The following is a 27,353-nucleotide window of genomic DNA, read 5'->3' as shown; positions in this document are numbered from 1 at the left end:
AGGACTTCTATGGTGCAGAAATACACTTCAGGCAGGTACGTGTTTCTCCATTGGAAATGGCAATTCCACCTCCGCATGGCATGACCCTTGGATCCCAGGTAATCCATCCTTTAAACCTATCCCGAGTATAGGTATTCAAGCCGAACCAGACACCAAGGTTCGCGACCTAATGCTCTTCCATCCCAAAAGATGGAACACCCCTCTGCTCCTGAATCTCTTCGATCAAGCCACGGTGAGAAATATCTTGAAAATCCATATCCCTCTAGAAGATTATGGTGATTCAATTGTATGGACTCCGTCCTCTTCAGGATCGCACAGTGTCAAATCTTTCTATCTCTTAGACCAGCACCACAGATTCAACACGTCCCAGACCACAAACTGGAAAAAGCTTTGGAGCTTAAAGATTCATGACCGCTTGAAAATCCATTTATGGAGAGTTGCTAGTGAATGCCTCCCCTGGTTCTCTCAAAGCGATACTCCTTGTCCGCTTTGTCGTACCAGCTCCGATAACTTTGCGCATCTCTTTCGAGAATGCATCTTTTATCGCGTCGCTTGGAGGGAATCACCATGGGATATATGCGCTGAAGCAATCCCATGCACTACGCCTGCTGATATTGTCAACTTCATTGCGAATCCTCCTGTTTGCATTTCTCGCCATTTGACTAACAGCTTACACTTTTCTCTTTATGGCTCCATCATTTTATACCGTCTCTGGTCTCTAAGAAATGATGTTTTGTTTGCAGGGCGAATCGCCGACCTATCCGAATACCTTCGCAGCATCGGGCGCGCTTTCACAGAATACAGAACATGTCGGGCTCCACTGCCTCATTTCGAGCCCATTTCGGGATCTGACCAGCAAGAAGAGGAAGCAAGCAGTCTCTCCGCAGAGTGGAGCTTCATACACACTGATGCCGCATGGACCTCAGAAAACGCCACCCTTGCAGGAACTAGATCCAACCAAACAGGCTCACATCACACTCATGGATTTCAAAAGCAGAAACAGCCTCCCCCCTGCAAGCTGAAGCCCGAGCAGTCTTGCTCGCAATCTCCGTGGCGCTTGACCAAGGATGGCAGAAGATCTGGATTAGGTCGGATGCCCTGCTGCTAATTGAAGCTATTATTTCTCCGCATCGCTCCCCTTGGGAAATCAAACCTTTAGTCTCCGACATCGTTAGATTATTAGCTCTTTTCTGGGACTGGAAATGTACTTGGATTCCACGATCTGATAACTCTCAAGCTCATGACTTAGGCCAGCTTGGCAATAAGTCAAATTTTCCTTCCTTTTGTATGTTTGAGGGTTATCCAAAGATCGATATACCTTTTATGAATTAATACAGCTCTTATCTTATTTATCAAAAAAAAAAAAACCAAAAGCTCGAGCTTTGACACCATGCTAGGCCAATTCTGGTACCATGCTGGGTCAATAGTGATTTGATACATCTCCAATTTAAAAGATCGAATTAGTAAGTTATAATATTCAATTTCTTTTAAATTTATTAGTCTTCCTAGTTTTTTATTTTTTTGCGTGGAATATAAACTCTCAACACCATTATTATTATGAGGAAAAAAAACTGCAGGATATGGTTTATGAACTTAAATCTTGTGGGTTAATTTGATAAGGTAACTACTGAACCAAATTGAAAATAAGTTAATTAAACATAACACAAATTTTATCTTCCCGGACACGACCGGTCCGCCGCGGGAATCAACGCCACCGTCCTCCGGCGCCAGCCAGGCGGTAACGTACTTAAGTAGCTCCGTTTCAAATTTTCCGGCAACCGGAGAGAAGATAGCTTCCTCGCCCTCTCTCTCTCTGCTTGAACGGAGCAAACTGACATGAACTTCCCAACCGAGTCCTCCGATCTGTTCGCTGAGTTCCCGCCTCTCGAATTCTACCCCTTCGATCCCCTCCCAACAAGCCCTACCCCTATCCCGCCTCCTCCGTCTTCACTCCCGGCTGAAAACCTCACAGTCCCACCCTCAGACCCTAACCCTAATCCTAACCTCAGCTCGGTGTATAATCCACTTGCCGCTTTCACCGTCCCCAAGAAACGACGCCGGGGCAGGTCTCAGCGCAATGTCCCTCCATCCTTTCAGCTGCCCACGCTGCCCAACGGTAACCCTAGCTTTCCACCCTCTTCTTCTTCGGCTTCGATTTATGCTCCTGATTCGGGTGAAATCGGGGTGGGAGTAGCTGGTGCGGCTGCGAAATCGTTACCGGATATCTCTGATGAGATCATCGTGATCAACAAGGAGGCCACCACTGAGGCCCTGATCGCTTTATCAGCTGGGTTTCCAGCTGACTCCCTCACGGATGAGGAAATCGATTTTGGTGTCCTGCCCGTGATCGGCGGGATAGAACAGGTTAATTATATTCTCATTAGGAACCACATCATCGCCAAATGGCGTGAAAATGTGACTGGCTGGGTCTCAAAGGAGATGTTCCTTGATGTGATTCCTAAGCATTGCAGCACGCTTTTGGACTCTGCATATAATTACTTGGTTTCGCGTGGATACATTAATTTCGGGGTTTCTGCTGCAATTAAGGAGAAGTTTCCTACGGAGCCAAGCAAGCCTACTGTGATTATTATCGGTGCAGGGCTGGCGGGATTGGCTGCAGCCCGACAGTTGATGAGGTTTGGATTCAAAGTGACTGTTTTGGAGGGTAGGAAGAGGGCTGGTGGGCGGGTTTACACGAAGAAGATGGAGGGCGGGAATCGACTGTCTGCTGCTGCAGATTTAGGTGGGAGTGTCTTGACTGGAACACTGGGTAACCCGCTAGGAATTGTTGCTCGGCAGCTGGGGCATTTTCTTCACAAAGTAAGGGATAAATGCCCACTTTATAGTGTTGACGGGAAGCCTGTTAACCCTGATTTGGATATGAAGGTTGAGTCTGCTTTTAACCGACTTTTGGATAAGGCCAGTAGACTTAGGCAGTTGATGGGGGAGGTTTCAGTGGATGTCTCCCTTGGGTCTGCGTTAGAGACCTTTCGGCAGGTTAATGGGGATGCAGTTAACTCAGAGGAGATGAGCTTGTTTAATTGGCATTTCGCCAATTTGGAATATGCAAATGCAGGTTTGCTCTCCAAACTATCTCTTGCATTTTGGGACCAGGATGACCCCTATGATATGGGAGGGGACCATTGCTTCCTGCATGGAGGGAATGGAAAACTTGTACAGGCTTTGGCCGAAAATGTGCCGATCTTGTACGAGAAAACTGTCAACACTATTAGATATGGCAGTGACGGCGTACAGGTAGTTGCAGGGAGTCAGGTTTTTGAGGGTGATATGGCTCTTTGTAGTGTTCCTCTAGGGGTTTTAAAGAGTGGGTCTATAAAGTTTGTCCCTGAGCTGCCTCAGAGAAAGCTGGAGGGTATAAAGAGGCTAGGATTTGGGTTGCTGAATAAAGTGGCAATGCTTTTCCCGTATGTTTTCTGGGGCACTGATCTTGATACCTTTGGGCACCTAACTGATGATTCGAGCACTCGAGGGGAGTTCTTCTTGTTTTACAGCTATGCAACTGTTGCTGGCGGTCCTCTTTTGATAGCACTGGTAGCTGGGGAATCTGCTGTTAAGTTCGAGAGCATGCCGCCAACTGATGCAGTGACCAAGGTTATACAAATACTTAAAGGTAACATATTTTGCCTGTTAATTCTGTGGTCCTTTTTTGGTACAAAAATTTACCTGTTACTATCTCACAGATTATGTCTGCTATATTTTGCCTGTTGAGTTTCTGCCTCAGAACAGTTGAATTAATTCAATGCATTTTATATTTATGTTCATGAATGACTATTTTCCAAAACTCATTGATCAAATAAGGACTACTCATATGATAGTTATAGAAGTCCATTGTCAATCCATTCTGTCTCTACTGAGAGATTTGATTCGTCCAGCTCATTGCATTTTTGCTAGCCGTATAATTCTCATTCACTTGGCATAATGCAGGTATTTATGAACCACAGGGAGTTACTGTACCAGAGCCAATTCAAACAGTCTGCACCAGGTGGGGTAGTGATCCGTTCAGCCTAGGTTCTTACTCTAATGTTGCAGTCGGCGCATCAGGAGATGACTATGATATCTTAGCGGAAAGTGTTGGAGATGGTAGACTTTTCTTTGCAGGAGAGGCCACCACTAGAAGATACCCGGCTACTATGCATGGTGCCTTTCTGAGTGGGCTAAGAGAAGCTGCAAATATGGCTCAATATGCTCATGCTCGATCTTCAAGGATGAGGATTGACAGGAGTCTATCGAAGAATGCTCATTCTTGTGCGTCTCTTCTCACAGATTTATTTAGAGAGCCCGATTTAGAGTTTGGGAGCTTCGCTGTTATTTTCAGCCAGAAGAACTCTGATCCGAAGTCTTCTGCAATTTTAAGGGTGACTTTTAATGAGCCTCATAAAAAGAGCCATGGCGATTCAAAGCCTGATCAGCATTCTAATAAATTGCTTTTCCAACAGTTGCAGTCACACTTTAATCAGCAGCAACAGCTCCACGTGTACACTTTGTTGTCTAAACAACAGGTGCTTGAGCTGAGGGAGGTCAGAGGGGGCGATGGGATGAGGTTAAATTTTCTCATTGAAAAGCTTGGTGTAAAATTGATCGGCAGAAAAGGTCTAGGGCCTACTGCTGATTCTGTTGTTGCTTCCATAAAGGCTGAGAGGGGTAAGCGAAAACCTGCTTCAGCTTCTTTGGGTGTTAAATCAGGTGAGGAGGTGGATCTTTGTTCTCATTATTAACTATTTGATTAATTACATACTTTATGAAATTTCTAGCGCTCGTGTTTACATCCCTTCACTTTTTGCTGGAAAGGGACATGGAAGCACAAGTCAGGTGTTCTGAAGCAAAAAGTTATAAGGTAATATACACTTGGAAGTCCTGATTTGGGCAGTTTCTGTGTTTAACTAAAGTCTGATGATTCTTCCTTTCTTTTCGAATAACTCAGAAAAGCTAAAATAATGCGTAAGAGCAGTGGTCTGGCACCTATTCCTAAACCTAGTGCCAATGGTAATGGTAAAGTGACAGAAGAAAGAAGCATGGACCAGCCCATTTCTCTCCCTACTGGGACAGGTACTTACTATCCTTCAACTGAAAACCGAAACTCAAAGAGTGGCAAAAAGATATTCAGCATTTTTTGTAATGATTTCCACGTGTTCCCTTCTCTTTGCATCTACCCATGCATTTCAGTGGGATGTTTTAATTTAGTGTGAAGTTCTTGATGTTAGGATTTGTGCTTCTCTATTGGTAGGTCAAATTCATACTGAAATTATGAAGCAAGAAGAAGTGAGGGTGTTTCCTTCAGACAGGTAAGGCGTATTTATCTTTTCATCGTGTTCATTGTTTCCTTCAAAGTGGTAAAGACATCGTTGGACTTTTTCCTGTTTTTAAGGTAACTCTGCACTTCAGCTGAATTTGTAGAGCTGAATACGCACTTGAATTAACATATAGTACGTAAAACAACTCTTTTAGGAATAGGAACAAATAGAGAAGGATGATTGCATGAACCCGATGTACTGACCAACCTCGAAAATTAGAGTTGGTATGTTTTGGGTAGAGTTGTAATTGGAATATAGATCTTCACTGCTTTAAAATCATTCCACAGGGCTGCTCCCCAACTCTGATTCTCCTTTATGCTGGTGGCCCAAGAACCTGGTGTAATATCAGCTACTGATTATAACGAGTGAAGCATCGACCTCATTCAAGAAGACGGCTTCTGGCATCAAATTCTGACGTGGGGGAGTTTTCCATCTTCGTCATGGGATGCACCTGGCCATCGACAGGCCCATTTTTTGGTTTGATAACCGATTCAGTCCTGGATGTGCATTACGAATTGGACCTAAACTCGTGGCTGCAATGCACCCCCGACACTTGTACCCACTTGCATCAGCGGTCTCACTTCAAGGAAAGAAGCTCTGCAGTCCGGCTCCATCGCCAGCCGTTGCAGTCTCTATTGTTTGTTCACTTGTAGGGGTAGAAAGGATGAGAGGAGTTTCCTTCAATCTGCTCAGAGGGGACAAGAGAGTAGCAAACGAAGTGGTACCAAGAGATGATTCGGTAGCTAAGATAATTCGTGGTCGGGTTAGGGTGCTATTATTCTTTTTATATTGAATAATACCACAGTTGCTGTACAAAAGGAATGAGAGAGAGAAACTAGCTCAATCACATTTATGATGAATAATGATATTTAGTGACGTATGATATGTTGAAGTTTCACAATGCTGCAATGTTATTAGTGTTATCTCATTATTTTTTAAGTTCCGTGTATGCATCGTAATGTACCATTTTTAATCTTCATTCCAATGTAATAAGAATGATTTCTCATTATTTTTGAGCTTAACACAATGATAATAATTAAAATAACACAATTTACATGGAATACAATACAATAAGAATAAACTTAAAATTTAATTGCAATAATAATGAAACAGGAGAATTACAAAAAAGATCCCATAATTTTTTTTTAATGTTGAGTCCTATAAGTTTTATTTTGATTTTTACAGTCCTAAAAGTTTACTCTGTTATGCACTTGTGATCCAAATCATGACTGACCGTTAACCGGTGCTAACGTGGAGGTAAACGTCGTCAAATCTTTTTCACCTTATTTAAAATATTTACGTGAAAATTTAAAAAATTATAGCAATGGTCCTAAAAGTTGAGTTGAATCCAATAAATTTATTTCTACTAATATAAAGTATTTAAAAGAATTACAATACTATTTGATGAATAAATCTTAAAATTACAAATAAATATGTAGCTCTTAATACTTTATTTTAATTTTTTTAAATATATCGATGAGTTCATAAAATTAGTAATTTTTGATAATTAATTTCAATCATAATATAAGTAATCATTTTCCCCCTTATCTTTGCTTTAAACTTTTATATGTATAATTAATTATCTTCCGGTAGAAATTCTATTAATGACCGAAATAAATGTTTGTTTTGAGAATTTACGAGTACAATGTAGGAGTTTTCTTTTCTCGTTGACAAGTGTTCAGAACTTTCATTAATCAAATATAAAAAAGAGTCAAAAGCACTTTGCCCCCCGAACTATGGGATGTAATTGGGTTTGCCTCCCGACCTTCAAGATTTTGCAAAGTACGTCCCGACCTAATTCAAAAATAATCAAGGTGACTCCTCGATTGAATTATGGCCACAATTCCGACCAAAAGAGCTCACATACCAATCACATGTCATTTTTAAAAGGAAAAAAATTAATTCCAATAAATGATGATATTTATTTGCAAATGGAAAAAATTAGGCAACCAAATTTCCCCTTCATCCAAATGATTCCACCTCAATCGGTTCTTGTTGTTATATGGAAGTTGGAAGCAAGTCCTGAGCTTTTTCTTTGAGGGTTTGTTTAGACAAATTGGACCGGAAATGATGAAATCTGCTTGAACTGACCATGGTTTTGATTAAAGTGTCTTCAATCCCTATGATTAAACACAACTGCTCTGCTTATATGTCGAAGCAGTTAAGGTGGTTTCTTGTAGGATGATTAGCCTTCTATGCCAACAAGATCGTTTCTGATTTCGTCATGAATGCAAGATAGTAGCTTCTTTATTCTTATCTGAGGTATGGACTGAAATAACTTGGAGAAAAACACTCCCGAAACAAAAGGAACACTTGATGATACAACAAAATAAAGCTATTCTCATATTAGATTTTTATTATATAACAAGTTCTCCATCATTAATTAATTAATTGGTTGGGTCTTCATCTAGTCGCCAGCGAGAAGGTTCCGGTTTCGGGGTTGCTTACAAGATGGTGGAAGTGGCGGGTTTTTTTCCTGGTGAGAAGGAGAGCTACAATGGGGTGGCAGACATGATTAATGCCGTAATTTTTTTCCTCAAATCTCAGTTTTTTTAATCAAATTTACCTTTTTCTAGATATCAATTAATTAACCGACATATTAATTTTGTTTTTAAAATGGCATGTGAGCTTTGTTGGTCGGAAGTGTGGCCGGAATTTAACATAGGAGTCACTTTGCTTATTTTTAAATTAGGTGGGGAGGTAGTTTGCAAATTCTTGAATGTCATGAGGTAAACCCAATTTCACCCCATAATTTGGGGGCAAAGTGCTTTTAATTCCATAAAAAAAATGTGTAAGTACACCTATTCAAGACCGCACTCTAAACCTAACAATAAGCACTATTTGCTGTACAGCAGAACAATGTAGGATTAATCGCATGTGAATCATTTTTTTAAAAATAAAACTGCAGTAATTTTTTTTATTTAGTACAAATTCGAAATCCATTTTCATATTTACTCACTGTATTAATATATTTTTTGATAAGTCTCACTGTATTAATATAGAATTCGTAATAGTAATTCCTGAACAAAAAAATTGTAGTATTTGTTTAAAGCATCTCTTGCAAATTGTAAACAGTTTCATTACATGAATTTAGGTGTAAATTAGATACAGATATTGATGATATTTGCACCGCGCAAGCCACTCAAAGGCAATCTTGATCTCTAATATACAATCTACAAAACACACGCGAATTACTCGAGATTGAGCAGCCACACTCAACATGAAAAATCTGTACAATCAACCAATTGTTTGCAGTCACCAGTGACAGAAGGTTATAAAACATTAAGCAGATGCTCCATTGACATTATCTCGCTTCCCATTTCCTTCTAACCACTCCTCTAACTTAGCTTCCCTGTTAGCTTTGAAGCTATCGTACTCTTCCGAGAAGGGCAATGGAGGATTATGCACCACGGAGTCTTCAGTTGTTTCTCCTTCTCCCTCACCTTCGGGCAGTTCGTCTGTTACCTGACTTGACAAGGGAAGCTCGTCAGATTCACCACCGGGCAGGGTTGAGCTAGAGCTCAATAGCATTTCATTGCTATTGCTCATGGACTTCTCTTCCTTCTCATCTTTCATCTGCATTGGTCCTTTGTGATCGAGCTGGGGCCACCTGAAGTTGCCAGCCTTCTGTTTGGCTGACTTAAAGACGCTGGAGAAATATCCCCCCTTCCTCTCACCGTCTTCTGGGTCATTGCTCCAACCCCAACTTGAGGGTCCCAACGATCTGCTCCTTCCCATCTGGAAGCTTGAAGCCGGGCTGATTAGACCCTTCTTTGGCTGTTTCACCGACATGATGCTCAGTGATTTCTTTATGTCGGCGATCATTTCATCAGCAATGGGAAGCCCGCAATCTTTCATTGATTTCACCATCGCAATGGAATCTTCTGCATCCTCGGTATGCAGGGTCGTCTCATGTGATTTCAAGCCCACTTTGTTCTTGAGGTTTATCACATTTGGGACTGCATTCTGCGTATGCTGTTGGATATAGAAGAGCCCGACCGAGGGCTCATTTGCCACGTACTTGATCATCTCTGCTAAGCTCTCAGTTATCTCTACGAAACCGTCCACAGCAGAGAATCCATCTTGCATGTTGTTGGAGGTGAATGGGAGTTCATCACTGGTTCCAATCAAGAAAAACAACAGATGACTATGAATTTTTTCCAAAGATCTTCCCAACAATAAAATGCCAAAGTGCTTATTGATATGCACAATATTACTCTGAGGTGACATAGTTTGAACAGATACATGCTAATTTCGTCGACAAATAAAGTCAGGTGAAATCCTGGACAGAGCTCAGTAAATCCAATTCTTTCTCCCTTCACTTGTCAAAACGTTCTTTTTTTTTTTTTCTTTTTTTTCTTTTGGAAAAGATGATGCCGCTTGATGATGAGGCCTCAGAAGTTTGTGTTATGTAATCACAGATTAATAACTAGTCAGACAATGTAGGCAAAGAAAGACAATAAACATCATCATCGGCCTCATCACACTTTTATATAATAAAAATCATCAGTACAAGAATCTCAACTGAACCAAAAATAAAGAAAGTGTTCAGTGGTAGTAGGTTGAAAAAATGATAGATAATTAATTAATTAATACGATATTAAATATACGATAATATTAGAGAACAAAAACACCAAACAATTCTTCCCTAACTCACAGCCCATAGCAGAGCCTGTTGGCAGCAACTGCAACTGCAACGGCAAGCTGAGGAGAGGAGAGGAGAGGAAAGGGGTGGAAGGATGGAACTGTCTCTTCACTAGGAATAGAATTCAGTCAGTCGAGACAATCTGAAGCAGCCGCACGGCAGGCGAGGCAAGGCATCATTTATTTATTTATCTCTGCTATCAGATATCAGATTTCTTCTTGTCAAATTTTATCACAGCCATAACCACTTTCTCACATTAAAGGACCAAAAACTTCTGAGATAAAGAGCAGGTTAAATCCAACACCATCCCGCTATAACAAATCAAGGTTTTCCACAACTTTCATATCCATAGCAACCCACAACAGATAACTTTTCATATTCCCGCTAACCAGCCTGACTTCAAAATGTCTGCTCCCTTATGCATTACACTCCATGAGAAGTGACCCTACACACCCTCTCATACTCTCTCAGTGGTTTTTCTTAGCAAAAGTTCAGTGATTAATGAATTCTCAATCACCAAAAAGGATATACTCAGTGCAACTAATCCTTCAAACCTGGAAACTCTCCAACAAGGTACTGTGTGTTTGGATGGAAGGGACAAAGGGAAATGGCACGAGAGGAAATGGAGCGGGAGGACTCCTGTTCATTTTGGAGAGTCCTCTCTCCTTTCATATCCTTCCATATTCCTCCACCACTCCTAACTTCTAAAACTGGAGGAACCAGAAAGAAAAGAAACATCGTTAGAATGCTCTCCAGGGTAGTATTTCGTTTGAGTTTTGCAAGATTTCCAGGAATCTTAATGCCGGCCGGTTAATCGGATTCCCGGAAATCTACAAGCTTGCGTTTTAACAATTCAAGGTTGTACCTTTTCCTTCCACTTCTACTGAATCTCCCAAACAAAGTTGACTCGTTGCCCCTACTCTTTCAACGGAGGGTAACGAGCTCCAAAACGCACCATAAAAATATTATTAGTATTCTCTAGGCGGTCGATGGAAAGACAAGGCAATGGACCGATACTATCATCCCCTAATCCATTGATCAAGCAAGACAAAGCTCTCACTCATCTTCAAATTGCAGGACAACTGTTGCAGTTGACCCCTTTACTGAGATTAAAGGTTGCACCTTACAAACAAAGATCGAAACTTACGAAAAGGCATTTCTATCCAGCTCCGGCAATCCAAATTAGGGCAGCAATTGAATTTGCAAATGAATCAATCAATCCATCAATCCACCCGCCATTTATCGGGCGAGAACACTATACAAACTACGAATCCTTAGAGCTCACCTCTTTCACTTCGGTCGGGCAATAATGAAGCGCCTACATTGGGCGGAGAAGCTGCTGTTGCAGAGATCAGGTCGCCAAGAATGAGAGCGAAGAAGAAGAAGAAGGGATAGAGAGAGAGAGAGAGAGAGAGATGGGAGGACGAAGAGACAAGAGGAGGAAGCTTCGGTCGGTCAATAGATAGATATAATATAACACAATTATACGAGCAGAGTAACGAAGCCGAAGAATCATTATATGGTTATGGGCCTGGGCCTTGAAAAAGATGTGAGAAAAGCGTTGAGCCCAGGTCCAGGAGATCTCGAGGATTGTTTTTAGTCCCCGATCGAGCTTCTCGTTCCGCAATAGTTCCGAAAGCCGCGGAATGTTGGCGCTATGAGTTAGTCCTTTCGAAATATTGCGTTCAGGATGAGATATCAGAAGTCAAGGATCCCCGGCTTATTGGCTTCTTTTATACCAAAAAGTCATGGCCGGAAAGTTCCCACCACCCAAAACATGCTCATCCTCTACGGGTTTCTGAATGGCCCTTACGCCCTCACCATCCAACAAGGAGGTTCTCCCATCCCTTTCCTGAACATGTTTTTGGATATTTTGATCCGTTCGATCAGTATCTAAGAGGTTAAATGTCAGTGTTGATCTGACGGTTCAGAGGGATCAAGAGACCATTCGTTAAATGAATGATAAAATTATCCCCCATCCGACAGGGTGGTATGCTTGGTCCACCACCTATCACATCCACCTAGGTTTTCGGCCTTTTATCTCATAAATTTTTTACAAAATATGGTTTATGGAATAATTATACGCCATCAGGCATCAAGTCATCAGAACTGGGCCTTGTGGGCCAAAGGAAACTATCTGAAGCCCATCGGAACATGTGCTTAAGGCCCAGCCCAAAGCTCAGGATATAGAGCACGAGCTGGTAAGGCTGGGACTTGGACTTGATTGCCGGAGCAGCGAAAATGGTGAAGAAGAAGAAGAAGAATGACCGGAGCGACAGCGACGAAGACGAAACCCTGTACTACCGCTACTCCTCCGGCGCACCGCCGTCGTCAGATCCGGCCAAAGGCCGAGAACAGAGGGCCAGCTCCGGTGGCTCCGGGGGGCTGGCCCCGTCGAAGTCGACGCTCTACGTGTCTAACCTCGACTACTCCCTCACTAACTCGGACCTCCACTCGCTCTTCTCCACCTTCGGGAAGGTCGCCCGAGTCACTGTCCTCAAGGACCGCGGCATGCGCCGGAGCCGCGGCGTGGCGTTCGTGCAGTATGTGGCGCAGGCCGACGCGAGGAGGGCGGTGAGCGAGATGCACGGAAAGGTGCTTAACGGGCGCACCGTGGCGGCTTCAATCGCGATCGACAACGGGCGGGCGCCAGAGTTCATCAAAAAGAGGGTCTACAAGGACAAGAGCAGGTGCTACGAGTGCGGGGAGGGGGGACACCTCTCGTATGAGTGCCCTAGGAACCTATTGGGTCCGAGGGAGCGTCCGCTGCCGAAGAAGGGTCGGCGGGGCGGAGGGGGCGGCGTAGGGGGCGGCGGAGGGGGTAGCAGCGGTGGAGGCGGAGAGGGATGGGATGATGGGTTTGAGGAGGACAATTGGGCGTCGGTGGTGGACAATGGGGCGGACGAGAGGCTGCTGAGGAGGGAAGAGGAGGAGAGAGAGAAGGGGAAGGAGAAGGAGAAGAAGAAGAAAGCAAGTTACTTTAGCGATGAGAGTGATGAAGACGATTAAAGTTTGGATATTTGAAGAGAAATGGAGACAGTCTGAATTAGGGTTCAGGCAGTCTGCTCTGGGAGTGAAGATGCCTGACCGTTTGAAGGTATGAGTCTCTGCTTTCATGTCTTCCCTCTCCGTGCCTTCTGTTGATATTTGCTTTTAGTCATTTGCTGAGCCATGACAGAAATTCTAGCTTATAGTTTACATTGCTTCTCGGAGTAGGATTGGTTTCGCCGAGTGGTTTATGCTAAAGGAATGAGTCGAGGGGAGCCCCAATAATTGCTTTGCTTAAACGTAGCAGAACCATTTGTACCCTGACCCCTTGTCTGAAGTTCACTGCCCACATGGAACAAGATTCTCTGCTGATTGCCATTTTGTGCGGTGGCTAACAATTCTGAATGAGAAGTGCGCCGAGTGGAAAACATGGAAGAGCTCATTCACTGGGTATAATTTGGTGCTGTGGTATCTGGGGTCGGGGGAGGGGCAATGTTTTCTCTATCTAACGCTTGTGGGGGCTTTCATATCAGGTCTAGGGATCAAGACCAATGATGTGCCAATGCATTAGAATCCATAGAGCAGAGAGTGAGTTATATGGAAAGAGGCCGGTGGAGGAAGTAGTAGCAGCTCAAGATCAGATGATAATGCTGGGAGCGGTGTGTGTGAAATGGCACGTTGGATAGCTGCCAATCATCCCATCTTCTTGGTTTGAAATCCAATAATACTCATCATCTAGATACCCACTCAGATTAAGCAGAATCACTGCTTGATATTTTGGTTGTATGTGCTATTCCTATTTACCTCCTCATCTGGTCAAAATTTTTATGCAACTTAAAAGAGATTTTCACATGACCCTTTTGGGCTGTATCATATTGTTGGAGGCACAAGCTCTTGATTTCACCACTGAAAGCATGTCTATGTGTGCACTTGTATAACACAACTTCAAATACCGACCAGTCCTGTCTAACCTCGAAAATTTCTGCTCTGTCTCAGGATAATGGAGAATGTCACATTATAGATGGTAATTCAAGTCTCCAGAGGCATTCCGGTGGGAGAAATGCCGGGCAAGGTGATCTTTTAGCTTAGAGAATGTAGTTTGCAAAACAAGGCTATGTAGCACATTCCCTTCTTGTAGAACCTGATCTCCTGTACAGTAATATAATCTAAGGACATCCCAGAAAGTGATTATGATTGAAGATTCCTACAACAAACAAGCAGAGGCTTATTATATGTATTTAGCTCTTGTACCACAATCTCTTCTTTACTGGTTTTCGACTTCCGTGATAAAGTATTGGCTCCTCCTGGAATTATGGACAAAACCGTCGAGATATCACTTCACAAAGGACTTCGGCTGGGCGTGCTTATTGTGAACCTGGTTGATTTCCAGTCTGCAAAGACATCACAATTTATGTGCATTGTAAAATGGCTTCACTTTTGAAAGAAGAGTATAAAGACTGAATGAGGAATGTACCAACTCACCAGCGTTTCATGGTCGCCCATGATTTCTTCTATCAGTTCTTGAAGGGGTTTATCAGCACTATTGGGCACGAGAGCTGCAAATACTGCTGGTTCTAATCCTGTAATGAACACTCCAAAGATCAAATAGACTTTAAAAGAAAGCAAATGATTTACATTTTACTGCTTAGGTTTGTTTGGTTCCGGAGAACTGTTTTCGTATTTTTTCTTCTCGATGTAAACATCCAAGGGAAAGAGGTGAAAAGATCTGTTTGATGGTACATTACTAGTTTCGTTTTGAACATCTAAGGTTAAGAGAAGAAGAGATCTCTTCGATTGCACATCACTAGTCAGTCCTATGAACAAAAGTCCACCCTTGAATTCATTGTGAGGAATATGAAGAAAAAAGAGGCAAAAATACCTTGTTTTCATCATTCAAAGAGAGACAGAAAACTGGAAGAACTTTTCCTAGTTTTCCTGGAAAAGAAAAAACAAAGGCCACCAGCTCTGCTTAAGGAAGATCTCGTACCAGTCTCGGGAAAGGCATCGATGAACATCATCATCTCCTCCCCACTTAGGCCCGAGAGAAAGCAGATACGAGGAAGTTGCTTTGCGATCTGTCAAAGACATAACTGCTCCAACGTCATCTTAGAAGGGGGAATAGTTACTCGTAAAACAGCTCATCTCTCCAGTATATGAATAAAGCAAAAATATGAACAAAGCAAAACAGCAACATAAGTCGAGCAATCTTATGAATATGAGGAGCTGCTTCAGAAACTTCACCTTAACCTGATTTAGATCGGATTGTCTAATATGAACTGCTTCCCAAAGTGAACGGTTGATCATGTCTTCCGTACAATAAATGATCTAAAACAATGAGCATGTTATACTGGTGGAACTAACAAATTCCTGAATGCAACCCCATAAACATTTAACACCACAAGGTACCTGTAGGAATTCACCATCCATCTCTTTCAGAAGTAGTTTGATCTGCAATAATGGAAAGCCACTAAACGCTATAGATGACACTTCGACTAATTAATTTCTCACAGAAAAAACACAAGAAGAACGTGTCAAAGAGCACAATTTCGAGGAATCCTTTAACTAAACGACTAGTATCAAGAGTAACTGGCAGCAGTTATTCCCGTATCTATGTCCTGGTGGACATGGATGAACCTCGGAGACTAAACAACATTAGGAAAAAGTTGAGCAGTGGTGGATAACTGCTGGCATATGAGTAGTATTACTCAAAGGATATAGAGGGCACAGTTGAGGTAACCAAAACTTAGACAATTAGCGTACCTTCGGTACCTCCTCCAGCTCAAAACCCAAAAACAACAAAGCCTGAAAATAGAGAAGTATGAACATCAACACACTATCATTGTCCAATTTGCTTGATCTAATAAAGAGCTGCTTGAAATGCTAAAAGGTAATTCTTTTCCTCCAAGAAAGCCATCTTTAGGCTAACTGTTCGACTGCCTGCTTCACACCCGGGTAATATGTGGGCAACTTGCACTTTGATGGAGGGATTATGGGAAAATAAATACTCCAAATGGAAACTAACCAGAACTTACAGGTGGACCGTATTGGGGATCTTCCACATTTAAGGGCACAAACTTTGAATCTTCGATCAACTCGGCAGGAATAGAACCCCCTGTAAAAGCATGGGAAAACAAACTCTAAAATCTTCCTGGGGATGAGTATGCATATATATATATTACAACAATGAGCTGCTGCTTTCCATACACAAACGATAAGCCATCATGACAATTGCTTGCTTCAGGAACTCAAAACCCAATCTTTTTTATCGTATCTTTCCATTGTGACATCCTAACTGTGTACAGAGATTCAACAGAAAGCAAACCCCATCTTACTCCACTTGTCCCCACAGCCATGTCCAGCAAGAACTATGTCACAGTTGAAGAGTCACAGAATTTACAGAGCAGAGAGAAACCCGATTCTCCCTAAAACATAGACTGTTAGGACGGAATTCACGCACCTTCGGAAGATGCTCTTGGGATAACACTGCTTGTCCGGAGCTTCAAATGATGGGCTTTCTTAGCAGGAGCTGAAGAAGAAGAAGAAGATGGAGAGAGATGGGAAGGTACGGAAGTGTTTGATGAGGCTGGAGAGGAGATGGGGAGAGGTGAGCAAGAGAGGAAGTGACCCTTCATGGAGAGAGCTGAAGCAATCGCCATTCCCGTCTTTGAGACTAATGTTTTTCAGAAGGGTGTTTCCTTCCTTCCCTCTCATGTCAGCCCCACGAAGGATTTCACTGCACAGACAAGCCGATGAAAGTGGGCCATGTAGCAGAGGGAGAGTATTACGCCTGCACCCGGCGCATTGTAGACCCTGATACAAACTATATGCCAAGTAGTAGTAGTAGAGATTGTTGCAACTTACACGAGTTGTTTTACCCGATCTGCGGTGTGCCGAGCTCATGTTAGCCGAGACGCATGTAAATTCATTCTGACGCGGTCGATTCCAACTAGGTTAGTTATAAGGTATTCATTTTAAATAATTAATGATGAGACACTTTTACATGTGTGTCAGCCATCGATTGACTCAATCCACCGCTGATGTAATAGAATATATTAGTGGAGTTATTTTTGTTATTTCACTTTCTAAATCCACCACCGACATGATTGGCTTAGTAGCAACATTTGACACGACCAGATAGTGGGTAATCGTCCCACTTAGATCTAGACGTGAATCGTATACATATGGAACCCTCAGAACATCATCATCTTCCACTTCTTATGGGCAGGGTAGTGCAGAGTAAAGTTATTAATTGAGTTTACTCGCCTACATTCGCATTAACCACATCTTACAAAGTATGTCATTGCCATGTTACGATAAGAGGATGTAAGTTTGGTCAAGTAAGGCCTAGTCTTAAGGAGGTAACGTATGCTCTATTAGCTGTTAGTTCTCATTACCAGTTCTCTCACGAGATCACATATGCCGTGAGGACAAGAGTGACCTTCCCGAAAATGGAAACGGCAAATGAAAAAGTACACAGCTGACAGCACCGTGCATTCGATTCAAATAATCTAATAGCAAAAACTACCATCAGATAAAAGATGAGTTAACGGTATCCAGTAATCCGATTATATAAACGAGAAGCATCCACCTATTAAACATGATGTCTTTCATCTGCAGTTACAAATATCATCACATCTTCTTTCAGGTTCTCGCATCAGTATCTTGGATTCTGCAGAACATATTTACAAAGCACGTTGTATAATCGAGAGAATTGAGGAAAAATGGAAGCAGATCACATCTCAGCCACCGAGTTCTCTTCTTCAGTTGCGGTTGTCGAGAGCTTGCCCTGAGTCCACTGCTTCAGCATCTCCAGAGAAGCCTTGGGCTGGTCCATGGGGACCATGTGACCCGCATCATGAACCTGTCAATTAGATGGGGTTAAACATCCTTTAGTAGAGTAAAAATTTTTAACGTTGTTCATAATTAAAGATCCTACAAGAAGATTAAAACTCCACATGAAACAGCATTCGAGAGAGAAAAGAACCTTCATGAAGCTGAGAGGACCATAGCTCTTCAGGACTCCAGCTTCGACGCCATCAACCTCAAAGGTTACTTCAGACGAGTCCACAAACTTCTTCTTACCAGACCATTCCATGGCATGGACCCACCTCGAGTTTCCTGACCCACAGAGTTCATATAAACATGTCAGGACCAGATACTACACAGCAAAGATGTATATATTAAAGAATAAGAAGAAAAAGAAAAGAAGCTCCAGAAGAAAACTGAACTCACCAAGCCAGTTGCAGATGAGGTCGTATTCTCCAGCGTAAACAAGCAACTTAATTCCATCCTCGAGAAGGGTGGGAATGCCGACTTCAAGGTTCCTCATCCAATCCACAAGCATGGCCTGATAAACAGTGGGGCTGCATGACACAAAGTCAATGTCCCCAACACCAAGTGCCTCCCTGACAGATTTCTGGCTCAGGAACTTCTCCATGTTTGAGAAATCATAGCATAGGCTGCCCTCACACTTCTTCCTGATGTCATAATACTGCACAGAACCCGAATTGTGAAATTAGTCATATTTTCAAGATCTGCTAGCAGTCATGGCATGCTCCAAGCAGGTCCAGTTTCCGCTCATTCTTTCGACATGCATCACAAACATTTGCTTCTCAGCCCTGGACTAAAATTCCTATGGAGGAGTGGAGAAGAGAAATGCATGGCCTTACATTGGTGTCACCGGCCAGAGCCATTATGCTGCTGAAAATGGTGTTGCAAACAAAATATGAAGCCATGCAAGAGAGGGTTCCATCCGTGCCTGTATTAGATCATTGATATTAGACACGTGAAAAATTAGGCGAGGAAAAGGCAGCCATTGGCAAGGTAAAGTGGGCTGTAGAAAAACAATATCAAACAGAAGACCCATAGGAAGTGCTAAACAATGCAGCATAGAAGATGGCAAAAAAAAAATAAGTTGGATATAGAGGAGGGCACTATAGAAGAATATCTGAGAAACATTACCACAAAGCTTGATAGCTGTTTCGCACACGGGAACAATCTTGTTGATACGATTATACTGAGCTTGCTTGATGATTCCCATGTCCAATGCATAGTCGGTGTAAGCTTTATACTGTATAGCTGGATCAGTAAGGCCGTTACCGATTGCAAATCCCTGTCCAACTATTTAATTAGTATGAAAGCACTAATATTATTATTCTATTTGAACTTGAAATACATGACAGTGCCACCTGCAGGCGTACCTTTAGGTTAATATGAATTCCTTCTTTAGCTTTGTTTCCTCTGTGGACCCTCGCAGCAAAAGCAGGAATATAGTGCCCAGCATATGATTCACCTGTTATGTAGAAGTCGTTCTTGGCGAACTCAGGATGCTCGGCAAAGAAGGCCTAAAGACAAATACATCTAATTGTTAGCACAAAAAGAGAGGGAAAAATCATAAATTGCAAGAAGTCGTCTTTACTTGATAAAAGAATCCAGAAGACCTTCACAGGACTGTTTGATTTTCGATTATTAGTGAGTTTACAGAAGGAGAACAAATCTCTTCCCCAGGAATTTGAAGGAAAGCATGCTCCAGAAAACTTCTCAGAGCAATTACAAATGCAGCAATGACTAATGCTCAATAACCAAAAGACTACTTGGAGAATGAAGGAATAGCAAACACACCTGTAAGAAATCATACAAGTCATTGCTAACACCATCTTCGTTGTGACGGATGTCGCGCCTGTCAGAAGTATAGCTGAACCCAGTACCAACTGGTTGATCAACATAGAGTAGGTTCGAAGCCTGAGATCAACACGACAATACACAATTGCACAATGAGATGGAATTCACGAAAAAATAACTTCCAAATTAATACAGAGCTTCAGGATGCTGAAATTGAGCTTTCAACTCTCTACCTCGATAGAGTAAAATCAACATAAGGATAAAAGAGAAAAACTATAACTCAAAATTACCTTGTCCCAACCATGCTCATTCCACACTAGAGTCATGTTATCTGCTATAGCAAATGGACCATTTTCGTAGAACATAGCCAATTCACTGCTGCATCCTGGTCCTCCAGTGAGCCAAATGACAATAGGGTCGTTCTTGCTATTCCTCGATTCAAAGAAAAAGTAGAACAACCTGAAAATAAAAATAAAAATAAAAATCAAGACAGAGTAGATAATCAATTCTTCGTATTGAAGGACAACATTGAAGAGCATAGCCATATGCAAACCACCAGGCAATGCTAACGCAATATTGTCTTGAAATAATCGGACTCATGACTGCTTAATCTCCATTGTGCGAGAATTGATTGAAAATTCCTGTCCAGTAGTTCCATGACTCAGCCTCTAAATTCATCTCAAAACATTATATTATGCAATGAAAGTCCGACAAATGACTTTCCAACCTCAAACCAATCCTAAATCCTTCGGACTAGGACCATCTCGACTACAATAACCATCTCGTTAAACCATTGAAAATTAACCTATAAACATCACGAACCTTCATACGAACCGAGCAGGATTACACTGTCTACGACATGCAACGCCCCACTGACAGGTAACACGACAGAACAAGCCGATGATCAATCAAATCACTAAACGAATCCAAAGTTAGCTCTCCGAAAACAAAGCCGGCAGCACAAATTTGGGCGGAGAAACCACAAGGCGGCACGCATGCAACCCGTACATGACATACACGCTGTGTTCCGTCATAAAATGAAAACAACACACTCTCCCAATAACCAAACCTCAAAAGATTACCTCGCGTCGTGAGAATGATCGAGCTTGTAGTAGCCAGCATGATGCCCTAAATCGTCGACGGAGAACCCCGATCCGACCCCAAAGTTAGGAAACCTCAGCTTCCTCTCCGCGATCCTCTTCCCGCCGGCGAGACCAGAGCTGCCATCGCCGCCCTTCACGACGTTGAGGTCCTCCTTGGGGGAAAGGTTGAGCTGCCTGATGAGCTTCTCGGCGTGAACCGACGGGAAGTGGGACCCCGCGAACCGGGGGTCGAGCAGAAGCGCGGACGAAAACGGAGACGCGACGAGGAGGCAGAGGAGGAGGGAGGTGAGCTTCCGGTTGTCCATCAGCGGAGACGACGCCTGAGAGGAGACAACGAGGGGGGATCGGTGATCGGGAAATGGACGGTTTGGTCGCCGAGAAGTGTGCGGGAGACTGTTAGTTATAAAGGGGGAGCGAAGTGAAACGGGATAGTGGGGAAGGAGAGCGGTTGTTGCAGGTGTGATGGCACGTCGTCGTTTTGAGGCTTGGGGATGAGGTTTGGTTGGCGTGGGAGGAATTCTACGTGTCGGCTGTGTGCACGCAACGCATGTGAGGGTTCGTTCCGATACCGCATGATGATGATGCCGGTTGTGGAATTTCTGACCGACAAGGCAAAAAATCTATTTCGACAATATATTTTCTTTTTATTATTTTTTATGATCCTAATTTGACCAATCAAGGGCCTCCAATTTGTATATCTCTGAACTAAGTCCCATAATTTATATAGGCACAACATCAAACATAAACAAACTCTATAAAAAAGAGAGATATCTACTCTCATGGGTATGTCTCTCCCATTGTCTCTTATCCGGAATGACATTTTTACTTTTTTAAGAAAGTAAGAGGACAGTAGCTGCCGTGTGGGGCTTATAACTGTCACGCAGCAGCCGCTGATTGCTGCGCCTCTGCCAAGAGATATCTCTCAACTGAGGAGAGAAGTCTCTTTGCACAAAGAGACATCTCTCTGCCAAGTGGGAGCGTCTTTGGCTTCTTTAGCGACAGGCGAGTCCCTCACTAGCTCTGCGTGGAGAGAGAGATGACATGGAGAGATCGACTGGAGACAACCTCATAACTCTACTCTACTTCATCAAATGGTGACAAAATAATTGGTAGAATTTATTATTAGAAAATAAGTTATAATAATGATTTAAGAAAAAATATGTGATTTTATTATAAAATTAGAGAAAATGATAGAAAAGTAATGAATAATTGAGATAATTTATTATTAAAAAATTAGTAGCAATAATGATTAAGAAAAATATGTGAGATAATTTATTAGTAAATTGAAGAAAAATATTTTAAAAAATAATGATTGTGTTGTGAATTGAAAAAGAATATAATGGAGTGGAGTGGAATGGAACATAGTAAAATTATAATTTTCAAACCAAACGAAGCAGCTTTTAAACAAAGTTCTATTCTAACTCTAACCTAAATAAATGCCTTTCCTTTTTTGGATTTGCACTCAAATGATAATGCCCCAAAATTTGGATCCGCACTCAAATGATTAATACACCAAAAATTGGATCCACCCACAAAGAGATAAATTTCAATTATGAATTTTCTCCATTCACAATATTCAGATCAAAATTATACTGAATGGAACAATAATCGATCTACTTAAACCAACCCAAATAAATGCTTTTCAATTCATTGGAAAATGACTTTTCCAAATAAAATAAAAAAGATAATCAATTCCTCAAAAATGATATCGAATTTTTGTTGAAGAATTGATTGAGCTTACATAGTTATTGAATTGAATAATGCTGCCGCATAAGAATCCTTATATTCTTCGGTGCGAAGTTTCCGAGATTCTATGTTCCGATAAATAAGTCAGAAAAGTGGGTGAGGAGGGAAGCACTCCAAGAATGTCACAAAATTCATTAATTCCACCAATTTGTCTGGTTTCAATTTAATTATTTTCTCCACAAAGAAAGCAAAATAAAAAGATTAAATTAAATTACTTTTGTCAATTTTCAGGAAACTGAGGACATACATAGCATGGACTCATGGAAAAAAGTCAATCAAGTCCATAACAATGACCGCCTGAAACATATACGGGAATCCACGAATACAAGAGGGACCCCCGAGTCTAATCCAGCAAAGCCGCTCAACACCGAAACGCGAACTATAAGTAGGATTCGAAGCGGAAAACAGAAAGCAGATACACGAGAGTTTGTAGTTTTCCACTATTATTTATGAGCAGCAAGTAAATTAGATGTTATACACCCATCTAGAGCGGGATTTCCACGTCCTTGCTTCTGTTAAGTCGGGTATTTACTCAGCTACTGTTCAGCGCTCTCTCATTCGAGGGTCTGAATCCATTTTCGTAGTATAAGTTACAGACTCACCCATGTCGGGGTAGAAGCAGTTCTATGGTGAGAAGTAGAGAACTAGGATCTGACTCTGTCAAGTCGTGCTCTTAACTCTTCAAGATCCTCATCATCATCTCCACCCTCCGCTAAAGCTACGTCCTGCAAATATTGCCACCAAGAGTCAGATTGACATTCTCATGGAGTAGTGCAAGGAAAGAGATCGATAAGAACTGAGAAATTCTGGCGTATACTTCTCTTGAAGGGCCCACCCTTTGCCCGGGTTGCCTGATCTTCTCGTTCCTCACGGCTTCTGGGAGCTGTGCAGCTGTCTCGCCTGCGATTTCCGTTAGAACCTTGTCAACTTCTTCTTCCGTCTCCTCTTCTATGTCCTCCGAGTCCAACGCCGTGTCAACAGCATCATTAACAAATTCTTCAATGACTCCTGCCTGCAAACAGCAAGTACACGACAGATTCGTGACTCCATGTACCCAGACTTGAAAAATTCATAAGGGGCAATGCACTATAATAGTGCAAAAATTCTATATAGATAATCAATCCAAGCAATGAGCAAGGTTATGCTTAGGCTTATATATCTCCATTGATATTTAAGTATGTATATAAAAAAATTAAAACTTTTCTTCTACACTTGTTCAATTAGCGACCTATAATTGGAGATTCGTCCTACGATTCTTCACTTGATAATATACATGAAGCAAGCAAACTTTCTAAAGTAAAAGTTCGGCTTTCAATAATTTAGCACATTATTTGAAGCACCACCACCTTTCTCAGCTAGCATGGGTCGAAAAGATGATCACCTTTGTCATTTCTTTACTGAACTCTTGCATGGTTGCTGCCATTTCAGGAGCTTTTACGAGGTTATTGACGAGTTTCATGACCTCAGTACTCTTCTCTAAATGACCCACAGTACGAGCAATAGCTGCAAGAACAAATCAAATGGATCAGGATCCAAACAGAAAATTAAATACTCTTGATTTTAACCACTAAATATACAAATTTAAAAAGAAAGGATGAAATCAAACACACTACTCCACGTAAAGTACTGCAGTAACAAAGCATGAAGTAAACTTTCTTTGCATCCTATATAGATCTGAACAATTGTACAAAGACTTTCACTTATATATAGAAAAATTGAGGTGTTTCAATTATCATACCAACACTTTCTCCAAGATGCATCGATATCGAATTCAGCTGGGCCTTGTTCTCATATAAATGGTTCACAGCTTTTCTTGAGAGAACAACTTCTTTCGCGAGTGACTAATATGAAAATTGCAGAACAGGTCAGGCGTGTGATTTTATACAATTAAGAATGGCTAATAACAATTCGGAAATTAAAATAGATAATAGTAATAACTATATTTATATATGCCATGCCTCGGATGGCATAAGTAAGAAACAACTACAGGAAACTTAATCAGGACAAAAGGAGTGGAAGAGGAAGAGAGACTAACGCATCCCAAATTTGCAGCTAAACTATACTCAATGCTAGGATCATGCCATCACATTCGATCAGACACATACTTTTAAGGAGAGAAGAAGAAAACTGAGCAAATCTGACTGGGAACTAAACGTGAAATTTTAAATTTTCAGCACACAGAAATGTCCTGTGGCTGCAAGCCTTAATCATCCAATAATGCTGAAAGCCAGGGCCCACATTAGGCTAGCTAAATATGATGGCGTATTCAGAAGCTCTTCAACAACTATCTGGTTCTGACTACCGATTATGGTCCTCGAGCGATCCATCTAGAGAAACAACCCGCATAGGTCCTCGGTGAAAAATGAAAACTTGTAGGAAAAAGAAACTGCCTTTACTAAGCTAAAAAGGAAGATTGAAGAAAATGATATGCACGGTTTCTTAACGAGCAATAAACTACTCCCAAGCCGAACTATGAAAACTCTCATACGGCAAAACTCTCCAATGCAAAAACATCCACATGAACTACGAGGACTATCGGCGTTAACATGTTGTGGCAGTTACTTAATCTCCCCGAATCTCAACAAGCAAAACATCTAATCAAGCTTTTTCTTCCCCAATTTCTTCCATTCACATTCTATCGGCCCCCATCTTCTTGCGCCAAATTGATCATTCCCAATACAATCAGCCACCAGAAAAGCTTCTTCCTTTCGATAAACCAAACGAAATTCAAAGGAAAAGAAGGGTAACTGAACCATGATATGGAATTGTAATCTGTACCTTAGCAGAGCCGACGTCATTCCTCTTGGCAGCCTCTCTAATCGCCTTTTGCACGCTCTTCTCTTCCCTCTGAACATCTAAAACCACAATTTACCCTCCATTGTTAGCCCAGACTCATGAAAAAGATTTAAAAAAAAAAAGAAAAAGAGACAGATTGAATCGGGGGAACGTGCCTCTGATTTGGCGGTCCATGTTGCGGCACTCCTGTCGGAGCCGCCGCTGCCAATCCCTTAGCAGCTGCTGCGGCGTCGGTCCGGGCTTCAACATGCCCTTGAGCTTGTCCATCTCCTCTCGCCGGCAGGATCAGCACAGCGAATCGAAGTTTCCTTCTCTTCCTTCTCCTCCTCCTCCTTCTTCCGCGTGATTAAGAAGAGAACTGCTTTTCCCTCGAGAGCGGAACGATCACGCATCCTCCCTTTCCCGGGGGAAATTCTTTGAGAAATTACATTTTACTCCCCATATTTTATCTATTTGATCTTTTCGCCCTCAAAAGTTTTATTGTCCCGAAAGAAGCACTAAAGTTTGGTTAATGTAGACCTAATCGCAATGAGCGCATATAATTAACAAATACGGGGAATTCTACAGCGCAATCAATAGAAGTGGTTACAAAATACACTCAAGTACTTTACTAGAAGTTCAAGTAAAGCTCCATCAAAATCTATCTAATTTACTGGCAATCTAAGTAGAACACTTCAACTTTTATGTAATTTATTTTGACTACAAGTAATTTAATTTAATTAATTCTTAAAAATGCGTGTAATTAATTCAATATATTTGTAACTTGATGTACTTTACTACACTTTCCAAGTAATTTTTTGAATGAATGGTGTAACTATTCTAAATTGATTGCACCGTAGCCTTCCCAACATGTATATTTATTAAAAAAATAAAAATAAAGAATCTCATTCGTCTTCTTAAAAAGGAACAATGTGTAATTAATGTAACATGTGTGATATTCTCTGTTGGATCCATGAATCATATTATGGCTGTCGTAAAGAAAATTGACACTTAAATTGTGTTTTTTTTTTGTTTCATTAATCTTTTGCTTCTTGATAACTGTGGTTGCACATCTTATTTGATCTGATTAAATTCTTAAACTTTCATATATAGAGGAGCCCTCTCAAGTTATCCATTGTCTATTTCTTTCTCTCTTCATTTAAACGCCCCATTCTCTTTTGCTAATTAGGTCCCTCATCTTTTTCCTTACAGCATTTTTCCCCCGTTACTGCGGTTCCTCTTACACTCTTTTTTGGTTTTCATATACCGTTTTCCAAAAGTTCACATTCGATATATTTTTTTTCTCGCTTGAAAGGTAATTCATTCATGAAATAAAGGACTACAAAAGAGTGCTGGGCCAATTACATCTCCATCTCTCTCCAAAGAAGACGAGAAGGGAGATCGGAGATGTTGATTGGGCCAACATGGTTACATCGACTTGCCCATTTTGCTATATTATGAGCCAAAAAGTTTTGAGTCTCTAGGGATATATGAAATTGTCCACGAATCCAAGTAAGAAAGATTGCTCAATAGGTAGTCGTTTGCACCTGCTAGTTGGGGGGTGAAGATCGAAGTTACTCGATTGAATAGCTTCAGCCAAGTCTTTGGCGTCAGTCAAGAGGTGAAATTGATTGAGCTTCATCTCTTGTGCTAGCTCCATTGCCTTGATGAGTCCATCCAATTCCCCTCGCAGAGGTGCATTGGCAGCAGATTCAAAGGACCAAGTTGAAATTAATGAGCCAAAAATGTTGTGGGAGGAATCGAGGACAGTTAGGGACCCATGGTTCCTTCCAGATGTCTATGCTTAGACCGTCGCCAATGTGATAAATACCTCCTTGGCAGAATAGACACAGTCCTTGCCAGAAAAAAGATGAGCCTGGTTTTGGCTCATGTGCAAAGAATGAATGGTGCTTGGGATTCCTAGCTTTGTGAAGGAGATGGTGGGGCTTGCGGCTTGAGTTTGCAATTTCCCAAGTTTGCCTGAACAAGAGTCCTAGATTGTGATCAATCATCTTCCTAAAACTAAGACCCACCCCCCCCCCCCCCCCCCCCCCCCCCCCCCCCCCCCCCCCCCCCCCCCCCGGTATTCTTTGGAGTACAAAGGCTGTCCCAAGACTTGATATGAATATTTGACGAACCCGAGGATGAGGAGCCGCACCAGAA

General features: G+C 41.8%; 6 protein-coding genes and 1 non-coding gene across 18 annotated transcripts; 2 read left to right on the top strand and 5 right to left on the bottom strand.

The window, feature by feature from the left end:
* The first annotated feature begins 1,652 nt into the window (after window positions 1-1,652).
* On the top strand, window positions 1,653-6,243 carry LOC116195912 (protein FLOWERING LOCUS D). 2 transcript variants are annotated; one of them, XM_031525339.1, is made up of 7 exons: window positions 1,653-3,631; window positions 3,946-4,376; window positions 4,458-4,704; window positions 4,810-4,855; window positions 4,943-5,067; window positions 5,246-5,303; window positions 5,600-6,243. In XM_031525339.1, the coding sequence occupies exons 1-7, from the start codon at window positions 1,837-1,839 to the stop codon at window positions 5,616-5,618; spliced, it is 2,721 nt and encodes a 906-aa protein (XP_031381199.1). In that variant the 5' UTR covers window positions 1,653-1,836; the 3' UTR covers window positions 5,619-6,243. The 2 variants fall into 2 exon arrangements, with proteins under 2 accessions (XP_031381199.1, XP_031381198.1); XM_031525338.1 differs by having other exon boundaries at window positions 3,946-4,704.
* A 2,110-nt stretch (window positions 6,244-8,353) lies between these two features.
* LOC116195908 lies at window positions 8,354-11,411 on the bottom strand. Of its 4 annotated transcripts, none has more exons than XM_031525327.1 (3): window positions 11,243-11,411; window positions 10,512-10,667; window positions 8,354-9,429 (listed from the first exon to the last, which is right to left on the bottom strand). In XM_031525327.1, the coding sequence occupies exon 3, from the start codon at window positions 9,399-9,401 to the stop codon at window positions 8,595-8,597; it is 807 nt and encodes a 268-aa protein (XP_031381187.1). In that variant the 5' UTR covers window positions 9,402-9,429; window positions 10,512-10,667; window positions 11,243-11,411; the 3' UTR covers window positions 8,354-8,594. The 4 variants fall into 4 exon arrangements, with proteins under 4 accessions (XP_031381187.1, XP_031381186.1, XP_031381188.1 ...); XM_031525326.1 differs by lacking the exon at window positions 10,512-10,667 and adding an exon at window positions 9,970-10,150; XM_031525328.1 differs by lacking the exon at window positions 11,243-11,411 and adding an exon at window positions 9,970-10,068 and having other exon boundaries at window positions 10,512-10,600.
* Window positions 9,700-9,793, bottom strand: LOC116198309. Its single transcript, XR_004155247.1, has one exon. It is a non-coding gene; the product is annotated as a small nucleolar RNA SNORD34 (small nucleolar RNA).
* Window positions 11,412-12,156: 745 nt separating the features above from the next.
* LOC116195910 (U11/U12 small nuclear ribonucleoprotein 31 kDa protein) lies at window positions 12,157-14,201 on the top strand. Of its 7 annotated transcripts, none has more exons than XM_031525332.1 (4): window positions 12,157-13,054; window positions 13,152-13,395; window positions 13,479-13,728; window positions 13,942-14,201. In XM_031525332.1, the coding sequence occupies exon 1, from the start codon at window positions 12,199-12,201 to the stop codon at window positions 12,964-12,966; it is 768 nt and encodes a 255-aa protein (XP_031381192.1). In that variant the 5' UTR covers window positions 12,157-12,198; the 3' UTR covers window positions 12,967-13,054; window positions 13,152-13,395; window positions 13,479-13,728; window positions 13,942-14,201. The 7 variants fall into 7 exon arrangements, with proteins under 7 accessions (XP_031381192.1, XP_031381196.1, XP_031381194.1 ...); XM_031525334.1 differs by having other exon boundaries at window positions 12,158-13,054; window positions 13,253-13,395; XM_031525331.1 differs by having other exon boundaries at window positions 12,158-13,054; window positions 13,174-13,395; window positions 13,479-13,604; window positions 13,942-14,182.
* On the bottom strand, window positions 13,947-16,678 carry LOC116195911. Of its 2 annotated transcripts, none has more exons than XR_004154730.1 (8): window positions 16,403-16,678; window positions 15,978-16,057; window positions 15,706-15,747; window positions 15,352-15,393; window positions 15,187-15,270; window positions 14,825-15,020; window positions 14,428-14,525; window positions 13,947-14,336 (listed from the first exon to the last, which is right to left on the bottom strand). XR_004154730.1 is itself a non-coding variant. In XM_031525337.1 (8 exons), the coding sequence occupies exons 1-8, from the start codon at window positions 16,599-16,601 to the stop codon at window positions 14,310-14,312; spliced, it is 660 nt and encodes a 219-aa protein (XP_031381197.1). In that variant the 5' UTR covers window positions 16,602-16,674; the 3' UTR covers window positions 13,998-14,309. The 2 variants fall into 2 exon arrangements, 1 of the variants encoding a protein (XP_031381197.1); XM_031525337.1 differs by having other exon boundaries at window positions 13,998-14,336; window positions 14,933-15,020; window positions 16,403-16,674.
* A 776-nt stretch (window positions 16,679-17,454) lies between these two features.
* On the bottom strand, window positions 17,455-21,122 carry LOC116195907 (serine carboxypeptidase-like). Its single transcript, XM_031525324.1, has 9 exons — window positions 20,649-21,122; window positions 19,857-20,025; window positions 19,567-19,686; window positions 19,146-19,289; window positions 18,907-19,057; window positions 18,615-18,703; window positions 18,178-18,436; window positions 17,930-18,063; window positions 17,455-17,806 (listed from the first exon to the last, which is right to left on the bottom strand). Exons 1-9 carry the CDS (start codon window positions 20,972-20,974, stop codon window positions 17,678-17,680), a joined length of 1,521 nt encoding a protein of 506 aa, XP_031381184.1. The 5' UTR covers window positions 20,975-21,122; the 3' UTR covers window positions 17,455-17,677.
* Window positions 21,123-22,673: 1,551 nt separating this feature from the next.
* LOC116198002 (vacuolar protein sorting-associated protein 24 homolog 1-like) lies at window positions 22,674-25,594 on the bottom strand. Its single transcript, XM_031528297.1, has 6 exons — window positions 25,367-25,594; window positions 25,194-25,270; window positions 24,154-24,256; window positions 23,797-23,918; window positions 23,233-23,427; window positions 22,674-23,140 (listed from the first exon to the last, which is right to left on the bottom strand). The coding sequence occupies exons 1-6, from the start codon at window positions 25,476-25,478 to the stop codon at window positions 23,060-23,062; spliced, it is 690 nt and encodes a 229-aa protein (XP_031384157.1). The 5' UTR covers window positions 25,479-25,594; the 3' UTR covers window positions 22,674-23,059.
* Window positions 25,595-27,353: the final 1,759 nt, after the last annotated feature.

The sequence above is a fragment of the Punica granatum genome, chromosome 2, assembly GCF_007655135.1.
Source record: "Punica granatum isolate Tunisia-2019 chromosome 2, ASM765513v2, whole genome shotgun sequence".
Lineage (NCBI taxonomy): Eukaryota > Viridiplantae > Streptophyta > Magnoliopsida > Myrtales > Lythraceae > Punica > Punica granatum.
Note: the sequence above shows the minus strand (reverse complement) of the source record. Positions and strands in the feature narration are given on the sequence as shown.

Excerpts from the sequence above, each read along its gene's own strand:
- LOC116195907 (XM_031525324.1), bottom strand. The coding sequence starts at position 20,974 with ATGGACAACCGGAAGCTCACCTCCCTCCTCCTCTGCCTCCTCGTCGCG. Across the intron at positions 19,290-19,566 it reads ACTTGTATGATTTCTTACAG|GCCTTCTTTGCCGAGCATCC; the intron begins GTGTGTTTGCTA and ends ATTTGTCTTTAG. Across the intron at positions 19,058-19,145 it reads GAATTCATATTAACCTAAAG|GGATTTGCAATCGGTAACGG; the intron begins GTACGCCTGCAG and ends ATAGTTGGACAG.
- LOC116195910 (XM_031525336.1), top strand. The coding sequence starts at position 12,199 with ATGGTGAAGAAGAAGAAGAAGAATGACCGGAGCGACAGCGACGAAGAC.
- LOC116198002 (XM_031528297.1), bottom strand. The coding sequence starts at position 25,478 with ATGGACAAGCTCAAGGGCATGTTGAAGCCCGGACCGACGCCGCAGCAG. Across the intron at positions 23,919-24,153 it reads GCATCTTGGAGAAAGTGTTG|CTATTGCTCGTACTGTGGGT; the intron begins GTATGATAATTG and ends TTGTTCTTGCAG. Across the intron at positions 23,428-23,796 it reads TCAGTAAAGAAATGACAAAG|GCAGGAGTCATTGAAGAATT; the intron begins GTGATCATCTTT and ends TGCTGTTTGCAG.
- LOC116195908 (XM_031525327.1), bottom strand. The coding sequence starts at position 9,401 with ATGCAAGATGGATTCTCTGCTGTGGACGGTTTCGTAGAGATAACTGAG.
- LOC116195911 (XM_031525337.1), bottom strand. The coding sequence starts at position 16,601 with ATGGCGATTGCTTCAGCTCTCTCCATGAAGGGTCACTTCCTCTCTTGC. Across the intron at positions 16,058-16,402 it reads CCCAAGAGCATCTTCCGAAG|GGGGTTCTATTCCTGCCGAG; the intron begins GTGCGTGAATTC and ends ATGCTTTTACAG. Across the intron at positions 14,337-14,427 it reads TGGGCGACCATGAAACGCTG|ACTGGAAATCAACCAGGTTC; the intron begins GTGAGTTGGTAC and ends ATGTCTTTGCAG.
- LOC116195912 (XM_031525338.1), top strand. The coding sequence starts at position 1,837 with ATGAACTTCCCAACCGAGTCCTCCGATCTGTTCGCTGAGTTCCCGCCT. Across the intron at positions 3,632-3,945 it reads GGTTATACAAATACTTAAAG|GTATTTATGAACCACAGGGA; the intron begins GTAACATATTTT and ends GGCATAATGCAG. Across the intron at positions 5,068-5,245 it reads TTCTCTCCCTACTGGGACAG|GTCAAATTCATACTGAAATT; the intron begins GTACTTACTATC and ends CTCTATTGGTAG.